At 45.2% G+C, this 17,582-nt stretch overlaps 1 protein-coding gene across 3 annotated transcripts in view; it reads left to right on the plus strand.

The window, feature by feature from the left end:
• Positions 1-17,582, plus strand: part of cacna1ia (calcium voltage-gated channel subunit alpha1 Ia) — a 378,911-nt gene that overhangs the window by 206,371 nt on the left and 154,958 nt on the right. For all 3 annotated transcript variants that reach the window (XM_054750503.2, XM_054750504.2, XM_054750505.2), the window contains exon 4: positions 13,128-13,261. In XM_054750503.2, the coding sequence (XP_054606478.2) occupies positions 13,128-13,261 (134 nt within the window). The remainder of the gene's footprint in view (positions 1-13,127; positions 13,262-17,582) is intronic.

Here is a 17,582-nt window from a genome sequence, read left to right on the forward strand (position 1 = left end):
TATTAAGAATATATGAACATAATAGATAATAAATATTCTAAATAGCAAAAATATTTCACACATAACAAACTAAAGACAACTTAGAATAGAAAACACAAACTAAAATTAAAACCTAACCTTGATGCAACGTCATCAATAATGTCATCATATGAAATCTGCTCCCCTACTGAGTGATTGATACTAATCAGAGCCAGGTTAGTGAGCTGCCCCTGAAACATAGCTGACCTCAGGTATGACTTGATCAAGTTTTGAAAAGCTCCTCTCAGCTTGAGCCACAGTGACTGGCAGAGCAGTCCAAAAGTTGGGGTAGATCTCCAATAGATCTCATGATCCATAATATTTTAGAATTGCCTCTGAAATTGTAATTTAAACTGACATAACAAACTGTAGACTACCAAAAATGCCAACTTTTACAGAACAAATCATGTAAAAATAATCAGTGCAGCCATCTGCAATAAATAAACAGGATAGTTAGTGGTGACTGGGGAGTTTTCTTCTGCTTGTACAGTTGTTTTATTTATTATTATGTGAACATGATCAACATGTGTTTGTTGTTGTTCAGGCAGGCCACAGGCTGCAGTGAGCATTTAACAAATCTTGAATCAGTAAAAAACGATTCAAGGACTTTTTTCAAACCATTTGAATATGCGTTTCAATATTTCAGCCCTATTAGCTCTGTTAGCAATTAGTTGACCACATTTAACCAATAAAATCCCAGTTAACTGGTTCAAAAAATTGAAAACATGCATCATGAGAGCATACCTTTATCTTTCTCCTCTTTTTTCCTTTTTCCCCCTGAATGGGGCACCTGGTGGTTTTAGCCTTTTTATGTTCATCTCTTCTGTTTGGCTCTTAACTCAATAAGTTTCCTTTAGTCAGGACTAAACTATTTGACCTTGATGGGGGGGGGGGGACCACAAAATCGTTTTGTTTTTCCTTTTTTTATTCGGCCATTTCACACAATTCAGAGAAACCTGAAAGAATGATAGGCCTGTGTTTATGATATTATGAATGAAATATGGAAGAACGTTAAGATGTGATGTGATTGACTTTAGCCATGTTAATACAGTTGATTCAGCCCCTTCACGCTCATTTCATTTGGGAAAGACGCAGAGGTGAATTCCCCCGCCGCACCCCTCCCCTTCCTGTTCTTCATAGACACACGGTGCACGTGAACGTTCTCAGTCAGCAGGAGCGCCTGCAGCTGCAGGGGGCGCCAACTTGCTGTTTCCAATCCAGACACTGTCATATGACAGATAATAGAAAACCTCGGTGCGGCGCAGATTTCCTTTTTTTTTTGGTTTTACTCAGCGCTTGTGCGCCCCTTTTGTGTCATGAAAAAATGCCGCCCCGGGCAACTGCCCTGTCTGCCCGTGCCTAAAACCGCTACTGCGTATTGGCGATTATGAAACGGACAGAACATAAAACACAAACCATGTTGTAGTTTTCTCCTGCTTGTTGTCGTGTTTACTGACGAATTCACTCGTGTGACTTCGTGCTCGGTCGGTGACAGCTGCTCCCCTGCTGCTTCGCGTCTCGTGGGAAGGGCCAAGCAGCAGCTTACGCGAGCAAGACGTGCTGCTGCAGTAACGTGCTGCTGACGGCTCCCGTGGAAACTCGGGGTAACACTGAGATCAGAGGACTCAGTGGACTCCTTTAAAAAGCAGCTGAAAACTCATTTGTTCAAAGTGGCTTTTGTATGACCTTCTTCACCACTCTCTTTTTATTCTGCTCTCCCCACCTATTCCACCTTCCTCAGGATCCACTGATTTCCCACTTTCCTATTCACTCGCTCTCTTTACATTTTTTTAATCGCAATTGACTATTTTTTGCTCATTTTAAATATATTTTTAACCATTTTCTAAATTATTTTTTATATTTTTACATTTATTGTTTTTGTGAAGCGCCTCGTGATTTTTATCTTGAGAGGCGCTATAGAAATGATATTCTCTTCTTCTTCTTCATTAGACTTTTTATAGTTTACACATTACAACAGGCCTTTTCTGTAATGTTATAGCAAAATGAACTTCTATGGAAATTTGAATTTTGCACATCAGCTGCATTAACGCTTTAATCAGGAATTTTTTAGTTCCTGTTCCTGTCCTATTCGTCTAGGAGAACGAAGCGAGTGCCCTCGGGGTATCATTAATTTGTCAGTCTCGAGTACAGTGAGACACACATCAAAAACCTTGTTTTCCTTTTGGAAATGGCCCACCACTGCTGTCCTTGTGACCCACTTACCACGTCCTTTTCCTCCTGACTAATAAGAAGCACAATGACAGCATGTAAAGTAGCTTCTCAACTGACTCGTATATCAAACCATGAAAGGGTCCGTCATGAGACGCCCTTATCCTCTTTACAAATCACGCTGATGATGAAACCTGACTGAAGAGGAAGCTGGCGGTGGTGACAAAATAACTAAGATGAATTCATTTCCCTCTACGGTGAGCAGAGAATGATGGGAATTTGACTGTCGCCGTCAATGTCAGATTACACATGAAGCATGCAGGATGCATTATTTATCCAAACATCATTTCAACATCATGTGAAACAGGTTTTCTCCTCTCTTATCGAATTCCACGTAGTCTGGTAGAGTTTACGGAACATCGCTCCTATTTACACACAACCGTACTCCGACTGAGGTAGATTTGACTTTTTAAAGACTTGGTAGTGAAATTATCTCCTCACTAGCAGGCCTTTTAAAATGCTTTTTGCCATTTAGTTCTTTTCTCAAAGTAGAATTAAAATGAGAAAGTTGTTGCATTTATTTTATCTTGGTTTTGTATTTTTATTCTGCAGTTGATCACTAGTAGGCATGGTTGATTTTCACTAGAGTTAAGCTAAATGTCCAGTTGGGACCACAGGATGGGACCACTTAGGTTTTGATTTTCATCAATTTCATTTTTTTTCCTCTTTCAGCTTCTGGCATCACTCCAGCTTCTTGTGTCTCTTCTTGATGTTACTCTCATTTCAAATTGCTACCTCCATCACTGCTGCCTTGTTCTGTAGTTTATCAACCACCCTCACCTTTTTGTCCATCAGAACTTGGAAGTCCCACAGCATCTTAGCCCACTTCTCTTGGTGGACCCTCCCACTTTACCTGTGGAACCTCTGGTCCATAGAAACACTTATGGTGTTATGTGTGGCTTTGCCAGCTTCTTAGAGCCTGCTATTACGTGCTGGACCACCTGATCCCTTTACATCGAGTGTAGAGCAAATGAACCAACTGCCTACACCAAATGTGGATTTTGTGCTGAACCTCTCTGAAATGTTGTTCCTGCAAGAGCACCAAGTCGGAAGAGGGTTGAATGTCTTCTTTGGGTCAGGGATGAGGTCCTGCCTTAAGTGGAGGAGTTAAAAATCTCTGGGTCTTGTTCACGAGTGAGGGAAAGCTGGAGCGTGAGATCGATAAGCGGATTGGTGCTGCATCTGCAGTGATGCGGGCGTTGTACCGGTCTGTCATGGTGAAGAGAGAGTTGAGCCAGAAGGCAAAGCTCTCGATTTACCCGTCGAACTACGTTCCTACCCTCACCTATGGTCATGAGCTTTGGGGAGTGACTGAAACAACAAGATCGCAAATACAAGCGACCAAAATGAGTTTTCTCTGAAGAGTGGCTGGGCTCTCCTTTAGAGATAGGGTGAGGAACTCTGTCATCTGGGAGCAGCTCGGAGTAGACCCGCTGTTCCTCCACATCGAGAGGAGCCAGTTGAGATGGCTCGGGCATCTGGTCAGGATGCCTGCTGGACGCCTCCCTGGTGAGGTTTTCCAGGCATGTCCAACTGTGAGGAGACACAAAGGAAGACCCAGGACACGCTGGCAAGGGCGCCCCCCAAGGGGTGGCCATAGCTACCCCTAGAAAATTGCTGTTCAAGTATCCAAAAATCCATTGTCAGAGTGAGATACAGGCAAGGTCATACACAAACAGGCATAAATCAGCAATACTTATTAGGGGTTGAGCAGGGATCAATAGTCAAAGTTAGAGCCAAGGTCGGGGTCCAGATGACAGATGGGCGAGAGTGTCCATGAGGGGTAAGGGAGGCAGAATCTGTGGACAGAAAACGTGGTCAAAAGTCAAAAGGCTTGGTTGAAAATATCGCTGGAGTCTTTACTGGCACAAGGCTGTCCATAATCTGGCATGGAGACAGAGCCTGAGCTTTGCTTAAAAGGAGGTGCTACAAGTGAAGCAAGGAGACACTCAGGCAGGGCTCAGGTGAACTGGGTGAAGCTGATTAACAGGAGGACTGGCAGAAAGGAAAAAAACAAACATGACAGGCATGGTAGGACAAGGTGTAATCATTACAGATACGTACTGTTTTTTGAATAAAAACGAATAAAGGAACAATGCAATACATCGCCACAGGCTAAACTCTCCCAGAGTTACCACAAGGACATATTTAGTGTGCCACCCCAAAAAATTTCCTTGACCCATTCTGGCCACCCCTATCAAAATTTTCTGGAGGCGCCCCTGCACGCTGGAGGGACTATGTCTCTCGGCTGGCCTGGAAAGGCCTTGGGATTTCCCCAGAAGAGCTGGCTGAAGTAGTTGGGGAGAGGGAAGTCTGGGTATCCTGGGTTAGGCTGTTGCCCCTGTGACTCGACTCCGGATAAGCGGCTAAAAATGGATGGATGGATGGAAGAGCAACAAATATCATGCTCATGTTAGAAATTTTACATAATACTAAACATACCTGTGGAAATACCATGAACTATGATATTCCTGTCAATAATAAAGAAAAGCCTGAGAATAATTGTAACACCTTTTATTTTGAAGTAGGGTTAGGGTTAGCACACTAGCGCACATCTCACTTCCTGTCTGCCTTGTAATTACTTCATGATAATATGCATGCACCATCCAAAAAATTAGACTCCATGCAGAAACTTTTCAGAGCTCCAGATCCGCACCAAAGCTGGTGCAAATGCTCTGATTGGACTCAGCAAATTTGGTCTTTGCGAAAGCCGCACATCCGTTTTGGTCTAATAATTGATGAAACGCTCAGCTGGAATAGTCAAGTGAAACAGATTTTAATTAAAATGGGGGAAAACAAGGTAATATTTAGGAATGTATTCCATATTTAAGTAGAAGATTATTGGTTGAATCAATTGTTATGTGTCACTTGGACATTTGTGCAGTAATTTGGGTGGCTACTATGGAAGCTAACTTAAACAAATTACAGGTAGCACAAAACAAGGCTCCCCCTTGAACCGTCACCTTATCGTGGTGGAGGAGTTTGAGTGACCTATTGATCCTAGGAGCTATGTTGTCTGGGGCACTTTGTGCCCCTGGTAGAGACTCCCATGACAAATGGGTCTTAGGTGAAGGGTGAGACAAAGAATGGTTCCGAAGATTTTTCATGGATGTAAAAACAAATAGTCGGAGTACCCGGCCCGGAGGGTTACCGGGGTCCCACCCTAGAGCCACGCCTGGGGTTGGGGCCCATGAGCGAGCGCTTGGTGGCCGGGCTTTTGCCCATGGGGCCTGGCTGGACCCAGCCCAAACCGGATATATGGGCTCATCCAACTGTGGACCCACCACCCGCAGGAGGAACATGAAGGGTCCGGTGCAGTGTGGATCAGGTGGCAGACCGAGGCGGGAGCCTTGGCGGTCTGGTCCCCAGGCAAGGAAACTGGTTATTGGGACATGGAACGTCACCTCACTGGTGGGGAAGGAGCAGGAGCTTGTGGCAGAAGTTGAGCGGTACCAGCTAGATATAGTCGGACTCACCTCGACACATTGCATTGGCTCTGGAACCCAAGTCCTTGAGAGGGGTTGGACACTCTCCTTTGCTGGAGTTGCTCCGGGTGAGAGGCGGAGGGCTGGGGTTGACTTTTTGTTAGCCCCAAGACTCTCTGCCTTTGCGTTGGGGTTTACCCTGGGGAACGAGAGGGTAGCTTCCCTGCGCCTTCGGGTCGGGGAACGGGTTCTGACTGTTGTTTGTGCTTATGCACCAAATATCAGTTCAGATTACCCACCCTTTTTGGAGTCCCTGGGAGGAGTGCTAGATAGTGCTCCAGCAGGGGACTCCATTGTCCTGTTGGGGGACTTCAAAGCTCACGTGAGCAATGACAGCTTGACCTGGAGGGGTGTGATTGGGAGGAACGGCCTGCCTGATCTGAACTCGAGTGGTGTTTCGTTATTGGTCTTCTGTGAAAGCCACAGTTTAGCCATAACGAAAACCATGTTCGAACATAAGGATGCCCATCAGTGCACTTGGTACCAGGGCAACCTAGGTGGCAGGTCGATGATAGACTTTGTAGTCGTATCATTTGACCTGCGGCCGAATGTTTTGGACACCCGAGTGAAGAGAGGAGTGGAGCTGTCATTTGATCACCACTTAATGGTGAGTTGGATCAGATGGCAGGGGAAGATGCCGCGTAGACCTGGCAGACCTAACCACATTGTGAGGGTCTGCTGTGAACGCTTGGCAGAAGAACCTGTCAAGACGGTCTTCAACTCCCACCTCCGGCAGAGCTTTTATCACATCCCGAGAGCAGTGGAGGACATCGACTCATTGGGCCATTCCCATCTGTACCGGGTCGGCCCAGGCCGGGTAGCCCCAGTCGGCCCCAGCCCGGCCCGGTTGTTTCCACACATCCTTGCTTAGGTATGCAAGGAATGCAGTCAGAGACACTTTCAGCTTCTGGGTAATCAGCATGATAATGAATGATAATGAATTGAGCATGCCTTAAGCCCACGTGGGCTTATTCTACCCACCAATCAGAGGCTTGCTCTAATGGAAGGTGAGAATTTGCTGTCAGCAGTGGGTGTGTTGGCCCTGGTCGGCCTGAAGCAGACCCCCTCAAGAAGAGGGCTGAGAATGAGCCTTGGTTGGCCCGGGAAAATTCCAGGCCACCCAGATATGTAAACAACCTACGCTTCCTGGCCCGGGCCGACCCGGTACAGGTGGGAATGGGGCTCAAGTGGGCCTTGTTCCACTCTGTGATTGTTGAGGCGGCTGTTGCTAGCTGTGGTCTCAAGGTGGCTGGTGCCACTCGTGATGGCAACCCCCATACCCGCTGGTGGACACCAGAGGTTCGGGGAGCCGTCAGGCTGAAGAAGGAGGCCTACAGGGCGTGGGTGGTTTATGGGTCTCCGGAGGCAGCAGATGGGTACCGGATAGCAAAGAGGGGTGCAGCAGTGGCAGTTGCTGAGGCAAAATCTCGGGCGTGGGAGGAGTTTGGTGAGGCCATAGAGAAAGACTATCGATTGGCTCCAAAGAAGTTCTGGCAAACTGTTCGGTGCCTCAGGAGAGGGAGGCAGCAACTCGCTCACACGGTTTACAGTGGGAATGAGGAGCTGCTGACGTTAACTGGGGCTATAGTCGGGCGGTGGAAGGAATACTTTGAGGAGCTCCTCAATCCCACCCACGCGCATTCCGTGGGCGAGCCAGAGCCGGGAGACCTGGGGATGGACTGTCCAATCTCTGGGGCAGAAGTTGCTGAGGTAGTCAAACATTTACACAGCGGCGGAGCCCCTTGGCTGGATGACATTCGTCCTGGGTATCTCAAGGCTATGGATGTGGTAGGGCTGTCGTGGTTGACACGTCTCTGCAACATTACCTGGTCATCGGGGACAGTTCCTGTGGAGTGGCAGACCGGGGTGGCGGTCCCCATCTTTAAGAAGGGTGACCTGAGGGTGTGTTCCAACTATAGGGGGATCACACTCCTCAGCCTCCCTGGAAAGGTCTACTCCAAGGTACTGGAGAGGAGGGTCCGATCAATAGTTGAATCTCAGATTGAGGAGGAGCAATGTGGTTTTCATTTTGGCCGTGGAACTGTGGACCAGCTCTATACCCTAGCAAGGGTGATGGAGGGGTTATGGGAGTTTGCCCAACCAATCCACATGTGTTCTGTGGATTTGGAGAAGGCTTATGACCATTTCCCCAGGGGCACCCTGTGGGGGAAGCTCCAGGAGTATGGGGTGGGTGGCCTTTTGTTAAGGGCCATTCAATCCCTTTATCAGAGGAGCGTGAGTTTGGTCCGCATAGCCGGTAGTAAGGCCTAGTCCACACGCAGCTGTTTTTTTTTTTAAATGAATATCCGCCCCTCCAAAAACTTGCATCCACACCACCTCGTTTAAAAAAAAAATCTGTCCACACGTACCCAGATAAATATGTTGTTAAGGACATGCCTGACCTGTAGGTGGCAGTACTTCCCCCGTTCTTAACCTCGTCCTTTGTCTGTGGTTTTCCGCAAGGAGCAGTAATTCCGCGTGCAAAAACAAATAAGAAAAAAGCGCTTGAACAATTGATAAAGCGAGTGCAGCTCTGAGGGCATCCATGCTGTTGGCACAGCGTGTGCCGTCGCACATGTGATGTCAGCATTTTTTTGTCGTGGAAAGTGACGTTGCTGACCTTTAAACTCCGGTTTTGTCTGTCCACACGCAGACACCTAAAATGGAGAAAACGCAGATCTTCACTTTGGCCGGAGTTTTTAAAAAGATCCGTTTTCGTGTGAAGAAACTCAGTTTTCGTGTGGATGACAGGCCAAAACGTGGACAAATATCTACGTTTTGGCAGATCCCCGGCTACGTGTGGACAGGGCCTAAGTCGGACCTGTTCCCAGTGATGGTTGGACTCTGCTAGGGCTGCCCTTTGTCACCGGTTCTGTTCATAACCTTTATGGACAGAATTTCAAGGCGCAGCCATGGTGTGGAGTGTGTCGGGTTTGGTGGCAGGAGAATCTCGTCTCTGCTCTTTGCGGATGATGTGGTCCTCCTAGCTTCATCCAGCTCTGACCTTCAGCTCTTGCTGGGTAGGTTCACGGCCGAGTGTGAAGCGACTGGGATGAGGACCAGCACCTCCAAATCTGAGACCATGGTTCTCGACCGGGAAAGGGTGGCTTGCCAACTCCGGGTCGGGGGAGAGGTCCTACCTCAAGTGGAGGAGTTTAGGTATCTCGGGGTCTTGTTCACGAGTGAGGGTAGGAGGGATCGGGAGGTCAACTGGCAGATTGGTTCAGCGTCTGCAGTGATGCGGACACTGAGCCGATCTGTCGTGGGGAAGAGGGAGCTGAGCCAGAAAGCCAGGCTCTCAATTTACAGATCGATCTACGTCCCAATCCTCACCTATGGTCATGAGCTTTGGGTTATGACCAAAAGAACGAGATCACGGATACAAGCGGCCAAAATGAGTTTCCTCCGTAGGGTGGCCGGGCTCAGCCTTAGAGATAGGGTGAGGAGCTTGGACATTCGGGAGGGACTCAGAGTAGAACCGCTGCTCCTCCGGATCGAAAGGAGTCAGTTTAGGTGGTTTGGGCATCTGGTCAGGATGCCTGCTAGACGCCTCCCTGGGGAGGTGTTTTGGGCATGTCCTGCCTGCAGGAGGCCCCCGGGTCGACCCAGGACACGTTGGAGAGGTTACATCTCCAATCTGGTCCGGGAACGCCTTGGGGTCCTGCCGAAGGAACTGGTGGAGGTGGCTGGGGAGAGGACAGTCTGGAGCTCCCTAGTTGGGATGCTGCCCCCACGACCCGGACCCGGATAAGCGGAGGAAGACGACGACGACGACAAAATAAGGCAGCTCGGCTGATTCTGAACTGTTCATTTAGTAAGAGCTGTGAGGATATGCATACTGAACTGGCATGGATGTGTGTAAGGAGGAATATTACAAATACACAAACACCAGATATTTTTTTTAATCAGCTGACATTGTTTAAGGATGTTCACCATCACGCTACATGCCAAGCTGATGGTTGTTTTACGTTGCCAGCTAGTCAAAATCATTTTATTCAAAGGTCAGTATTTTATAGAGCAACGGTGGAATGGAATGGTTCACCGCAATTCTTGAGGGGTCAGTTACAAAGGAGTGATTTGGAGGAGTGGAGTGGAGATTATTTATTCATACCCGTTTGACACGAGTTGGAAGAATATATGAATTAAATGATTTATTTACTTTATGGTTTAATTGTAAATTTTGTTGTCTATTGTGCATGGGGAAATTGTGTTTATATGTTGCTGTGAGATATATTATATTTTGTTATTGTATTGTTGTGTATTCTAATAGTGGAGATGAATTTTGTAGATGGAAATTGATTGTTTGTTTGTGAGCCCAGTGTTGATGCATTTCTCATGTTAATTTGACGATATGACCCCAGATAGAATAGCAACTGTTTTAACAGTGGCTTATGGGGATCTTAATAAAAACAAACAAACATCCAGTGTCAACGAGGGGTCGGGATGTTTAGACAGTCTGCATCTTTGGTCCTGTCTGGTGTGGATATTGTTGTGATGAGAGCCTGTTCTTATTATCAAGACCTGTTAGGAATCCCATGGTTAACAGGTTGGTGCTGGAGTATTCCCACCAGACTTTGGGTGTGGATGTAACACCCATCCCATCCATAAGTGATCTGAACAGACAGAGATGTATCATTTTTATATATATATATATTTCTTTAACCCTCCCACTGTCTTTATGGGTGACCCCGCCAGGAGAGTTGATCATTGAGCAGGGTTGATGGTTTATCCCTTGGGTCCACGTGGCAAGGGTGAGGTGGTGCTCACTCCTCACCCCTGCCACATGGACCCAAGGGATAAACCATCGACCCTGCTCAATGGTGTACTTTCCTTGCAGGGACACACCTATTAGGACAGTGGGAGGGTCAAAATGTCTTCAAAATTTTCGTGAACTAAGGCAAAAGCTGGAAAAAACTGTTGGATGTCTGCGACCTTCCTACCTGTGAGTGACTCTGCGTAGCAAACCAACACGCTCCAGTCACTGTAACCCACCTGTGACCCAATTAGGAGTTGAAAATCCTCCATCATTATCACAAAGTCATGTAAAGTCGCATATTGCTGCTGCACATTAGGGGTTTAGCTTGCTTTGGGAGAGAATGAACTCTGGGTTCTGCTTGTAAAAATGAGACAGCTCTTCTATAAATAGGGAAAGGTGCAAAAGTCAGCATTTGTAAAAGTATGGGGGTGCATGACTGTCCACATCATAAGTGACTGGAATGGAACATATGGAAAAGCCAATTCTGCAAAAAAGTAGCAGGTTTAAAACCCAGCAGTGGTTTTATGTTCCCTACATGCAAGCAACCTGAGGCTATTGAATGAATGAATCTTACATTACTCGATTGGATTTCAACATTTTTATAGGCCAAGTTCACTGAAAAAAATGTTTTTTACTTGTTATTGTTTTAAATATGATTACTCACAAAGAGTTTCACATGCAGGCTAAATGTGGAAATAGTCTTCTACCCCTATTTCCCGCATTAGCCACTGATAGAAGATAGATGAGGAAACACTCGGATTAGTAAAGCCTGACACTTGCCTGCCACATTGGAAATGAACATACATGGACTCACCCATCTTGGCTCACAACAGGAAGGCTGTTGTTGATTTAGCATTTAGGAAAGAGCAGAGCATGTCTCAGCTAGTGGAAGCTAACCATTAGCATTACAACCTCTACCACACAGCAGAACTCCTTCAGGTTGGCTATATTTATGAGTCAGTGGTAGAGACGTGTTGCTGTCATCCAGTCAGAGACAAGATGTCAAAATACCAGGAAATAAGACTCCAGATCCTGTCGTGTTCTGATCGCCTCCCCTCTGGCTGAATTAGACTTCCTGAAACAGGAGCACCAGAGCTATTTTAAAGATTTTTGCAATAAAATATCAATCTGAGTGTGATTATGTTGTCCATTCTAATTTAAGGTGCTTCAACTGTACTTATTTATTTGAAATTTTCTGGTACACAAACACTTTTAATTCAATTATATGTCATTTTCATACAATTCATACATCAAAATTTAGGCATTTCTGTTTTGTTTGACTGATATTTGATGCATGTGTACTTTTTATTTTTTAATATTTTCTGGCAATAAAAGAACTTCTTAACTTGTCACACCTCCTACATCAAACAGACTCAAAGAGGTTGACACGTGGGGTGGAAAGAAATAATTTTGAAGGAATTTTATCTGTGAACCTTATTTTTTTGCACAGTAAAAAATTGTTTGGGGCCTAATTTCTAAACTCTATTATTGTTAGTGTTTTTTTTTTATTTCAGGCAGATGCAGGTCTTAATCTCTTCAGAAAGTTTCTGATTTTATTTCTTATTATTATGTGGATATGCTTTTTGGGCATGTGTAATATTTAGATTCAAAATGTAAAGGGGGGAACATTTATTACACAGCATATGCTACTTCAGGACTGAATAAATGATCCACTTTGAAGTGCTCCGCTGCACAGTGTGTATTTTTCTCTGACAAATGGCTTTTCACCAAGCAGCTATGAGTTCATTTGAATCCGTAGGCCTCGACAATGACTGTGTCAAGCGGTAGCAGTTTGAATAATTTGATGCAGGAATATGTAACAAGGCAGCAAATGCAGTAATTCAGCCCAGGGCAAAGCACCCAGAATATTTGGTTCCATAAATACAATCGTCTCTTTAGCTAGTCGACTGACAGTGCAGGACAAGGCAAAGATTTGTTCACGTCTGTCTCACTCCATCGCTCACGAAACTCTAATGTCTGACTTGGACAATTCCCTTTATCTTCATTTCTTCCTTCTTTCGTGATTTGAGCATTGCGCTGGTGGACCAGATCAGGCAGAGCACCGCTTGTTTTGTCTAAAATAGTTTGGTTGCAAACAGTTCTCGATGCTTGGCTACAGAGAAACATGAGCTACTCAGATCAGATTAACGGTGAACAACAACGCTTTTATGAGCACTACCAAAGAGAACAAACACATCAAAGCACATCACTCTGGAACATCATCCAACAGCTTGTTAGGGTGTTTTTAGAGGACAATCTGTAGTGATTCACGAGGCACTTCTCTGGAAAAGAACTAACTCGACAGCGCCTGTGAAATTAAGAGTAAATCCCCTAAATCTGCTGTACTACAAGCATTAGAATTGCCTTTGAATATGTCGAAAATGGTAGCTGGAGGTTTGTTTTAAATTGATATGAGGTCAGGAGGGGGAGAGAAGAGCCTTGGGATATAGACATGTAATTCAGGATGCTAGAGGGCCACAGCTTTCAGATTTAGTCAGTCAAATGTTAGTTTTGAGTATGTTTCTTTTAATAATTACAGATAATCTAAATTAAATCAGAAGAATGAAACAAATGAGGAGTTCTGTACATGTTTTGAGCCAATAGTTTGACTTCAGTTATCTCCCTCTGTGATTCCACAGGCCTTTGATGCATTTATTTACATCTTCTTTGCACTGGAGATGGTGATAAAGATGGTGGCTCTTGGGATCTTTGGTCGTCGCTGTTACCTAGGAGACACGTGGAACCGACTGGACTTTTTCATCGTCATGGCAGGGTAAGTGTTTCATCTCAGCGTTTTTACGACGTTACTGTTTAATTATTAGTCTTCCGTCCTCCTTGCACATTTCAGCTCATTTCTGGTTGCAGGGACCTTGCTTCTGATGTTTAAGGCTGTTTGATTACATTTTCTGGTCAACATGGTTAGATTTAAATTAGTTCATTTTAAATGTGTGCTGTTTGGAACAATGGCCCATCTTTTGTTCTCGTCTCTTGGGAAATTTTAAGAGCGTAAAACAAGACTGGAAGAGCATAGATATGTATAACAGTTTGTTCTCAGTTGAGATTAATAACTAAATTTATAGAATATATTGCATAAAAACTCATGCTGCTGCATTTATGAAGGGTCTGCTTCAAATTTTGCCTTCTGACCTTCTGAAATCAAAAGTTGAGTTGTATGATTTGTATAAACTGGTTAAAGGCAGTACGTTCTTTATTCTGATTTGTATAAACTGTGTTCTTATTACAACAGAATTTGGTTGGTGTGGGTTTAAAAGTTGATTACCAGGTGTATTATTACTCGTGTAATCCAACTAAAAAGTGAAATAGTTTTTGAAGGAACTCACAGTCACATGCTGTGCTAGCATAACGTTGGTGCATTCGTTTCTGTTACCATGAGAGACTGATGCATGAGCACACGCACACACGCACGCACGCACGCACGCACGCACACACACACACACATACACACACACACACATACACACACACACACAAGAAAACATCTGCTCCAACACCTGCTATGATCTAATGGAATGAGACAGTCGGTCGTGTCTAAGTGAGTTTATTAGTCTTGATGTGAAGATGTAAATCAGTTGCTGCCATAGGATAGTGCAGCACTGCTTTTTTTTCCAGCGAAAATCAAAGTCTTAACCCTTCAGTAAAAAGGAAGAATTTTTATTTAGTTACTGAAATAAAAGAGGGATGCTCTGAAGATTTTAGGGTGTAAAAAAAATCTGTTGAAATATTAGAGTTTCATAAAATTACTAAAATCAACCTCCAAAGTATGTGAGTCCTAAGGTTTAGCAGCAATACCAAGAGACTGATGAAGAAGACAGACTCATATCAGGTCCCTATAAAATAACATTGATCTTTAACCAGATATTCTACTCCTGTCAAAACCTAGCCTGACCAGCCAGCCCCGTGCTTCCTTCCATCCATCCATCCATTTTCTTCTGCTTATCCGGAGTCGGGTGGCGGGGCAGTAGCCTAAGGCGAGAAGCCCAGACTTCCCTCTCCCCAGCCACTTGGGCCAGCTCCTCCGGGGGAATCCCAAGGTGTTCCCTGGCCAGGTGAGAGACATAGTCCCTCCACTGTGTCCTGGGTCTACCTTTAGGTCTCCTCCTGGTTGGACGTGCCCGGAAAACCTCACCAGGGAGGCGTCCAGGAGGCATCCTGACCAGATGCCCGAGCCACCTCAACTGGCTCCTCTCGATGTGGAGGAGCAGCGGGTCTACTCCGAGCCCCTCCCGAATGACCGAGCTTCTCAGCCTATCTCTAAGGGAGAGCCCAGCCACTCTTCGGGGTAAACTAATTTCGGCCGCTTGTATCCGCAATCTCGTTCTTTCTGTCACTACCCAAAGCTCATGACCATAGGTGAGGGTAGGAACGTAGATCGACCGGTAAATCGAGAGCTTTGCCTTCTGACTCAGCTCTCTCTTCACCACGACAGACCGGTACAATGCCCGCATCACTGCAGATGCAGCACCAATCCGCCTGTCGATCTCACGCTCCAGTTTTCCCTCACTCGTGAACAAGACCCCGAGATACTTAAACTCCTCCACTTGGGGCAGAACCTCATCCCTGACCCAAAGAAGTCATTCTACCCTTTTCGAATCAAGACCATGGTCTCAGATTTAGAGAAGCTGATTCTTATCCCAGCTGCTTCACACTCGGCTGCGAACTGCTCCAGCGAAAGCTGAAGATCACGTTCTGATGAAGCCAATAGGACCACATCATCTGCAAAAAACAGAGACCTGATCCTCAGGCCAACAAAACAGATGCCCTCCACACCTTGGCTGTGCCTAGAAATCCTATCAATGAAGGTTATGAACAGAATCTGTGACAAAGAGCAACCTTGGAGGAGTCCAACTCTCACTGAGAATGAGCCTGACTTACTGCTGGCGATGCGGACCAAGCTCTGACACCGGTCATACAGGGACCTAACAGCCCGTATCAGAGGGCCTGGTACCCCATACTCCCAGAATACCCCCCACAGGGCCCCCCGAGGGACGCGAGAGGCCCTGTGGGGGGTACCCGTGCTTCCTTATGGGAAACAATGGGTCTGAGCAACACATTCTCACACACCGAAGCAGCGAAAACTGATGATGGGTGACCAAGCCTTTGTTTCTGATGCATTGGGAGCCGCATCGCATCGGGAGGCGACGCGCTGTGCCAGAGCATCGGTTTCCGATGCCCACGGTAAAACACACATTTCATCAACATTTAACCTCCAACCTATTGCTGTTTAACCTTCACTCACCCCCATCCTAACCTTAACCCTGTTTCTTGTTCAAAACTTCCCGTTAACCATGTTTAAGGGGGAAGTTACGCAAGAAGGTAAAGGTCACAATTCTGTGAAATCTCCATTTTACTGCGGGCGTTGGAAACTGAGGCTCTGGCACAGCACATCACCTCCAGCTGAGCCAGCGTTTGTTTCCGACGCGTCGGGAGCCCCAAACGCTTGGTTTCCCATCGTCAGTTTCCGTCGCTTCGAGTGTGAGAGTGAGTTATTCTCGAAACTCTCCTTTTCAAATAACCCCAGCCCCTGAGACTTCTAAGCGAGCCAATCAGCGCTGAGCAGCATGTGTCACACACCACAACGCTGAGTTTGCCATAAACATGGCGGAGTTCGCTGCAGCTCTTTCCTCTGTTCTAAATTACTTGAGTAGAAGTAGAAGTGCTAAAAGCCTTTCTTCTATAGAAAGATGTTTGTGCTGTCGCCAGACAAAAGAATTACAATTCTTTTAAAAAACATACTGAAGTCAAAGTAAAAGTACATATTTTAAAAATGACTTAAAAGTATAAAAACACAAAAAAGCTACTCAATTACAGTAACGTGAGTAAATGTAATTTGTTACTTTCCACCTCTGGTAATCAGACTGGTTCTCTGTGTAGAATTAAACAGAGGACAAGTCTGGCAGGCCAGGCTAGTCAAAACCCTTTTCAAAGCCCATTATTTTTTCATTGCAGTTGACAGTTGAAATTACTATGTTGGATTTTACTGGGTTGTTTTTCTTTGTTGTACTCTATTTTTATGTTCAGGACTTTGCTCAGCTGTCATTCGGTTTTTAAATGTGCTTTGTATGGTAGTGTATGGTATAGTATGGTATGATCTGAATGAATTGAATTGCTTGTGAAAAGTGTAAGTGAGTAAAACTTTTCTTATAAAACACCTCTCAAGAAAAGAATCACATAATGTTGTACAAAAAAAGCAGGCACAATAAAACAGCATAGGTGTAAAACAATCATTTAAAAGAAGTTGTAAATAGATACGTCTTAAGAAATTTTGACTTTAGAGTTACTGGCTTGGCGTTCCAAAGAGCAGGACCAGTAGTCAAAAAACACATGCTGGCCCTTGGTTTTCATCCTGATGCAAGGCCCCAAAACAGGCCCTAATCAACCGCTGAATTAAAAAGTGTGTGTGTGTGTGTGTGTGTGTGTGTGTGTGTGTGTGTGTGTGTGTGTGTGCGTGCGTGTGTGTGTGCGTGTGTGTGTGTGTGTGTGTGTGTGTGTGTGTGTGTGTGTGTGTGTGTGTGTGTGTGTGTGTGTGTGTGTGTGTGTGTGTGTGTGTGTGTGTGTGAGAATGTGTGTGTTTAACGTATCAGACTCTGTTTATTACTTTAGACTGTTTAAAACATGTCTGCATCTGTGTGAACATCTCTTGTCTTTGTTTTTCCCTCGCCGGTGGACATTAGATTACCATTTTAGCTAATTGCTAAGGGTACCATCAGCATGGCCAGACCAAATCACAGCTGACACTATGTTATAAACATTTGGTCTGTAACCTCATTTTTTTCATTGTCCTTCTTCGACTCTTTTTTTTTCCTGTCGCGTCATGTACCCGTCACACCCTTCTGCCATCCAAACTGGCCTCTGAGATCTATTTGATTTTGTCTTGCATGTATTTATATCAGCCTAATCCAGCAGAGCGAGGCTTATTTTTCCTTCCATCTCTGGTTTCTGCAGTAAAACTGAAATATTGCTGCATATCTCCTTGAATATGACACTGAGATGCTTCCATTTATAAATCACGATTCTTCTTAACTCAGAGTCAGTCGTAACATCCATATTTATTCTAATGTATGCCTATGGAGGAA

Source organism: Nothobranchius furzeri, chromosome 12 (assembly GCF_043380555.1).
Source record: "Nothobranchius furzeri strain GRZ-AD chromosome 12, NfurGRZ-RIMD1, whole genome shotgun sequence".
NCBI lineage: Eukaryota > Metazoa > Chordata > Actinopteri > Cyprinodontiformes > Nothobranchiidae > Nothobranchius > Nothobranchius furzeri.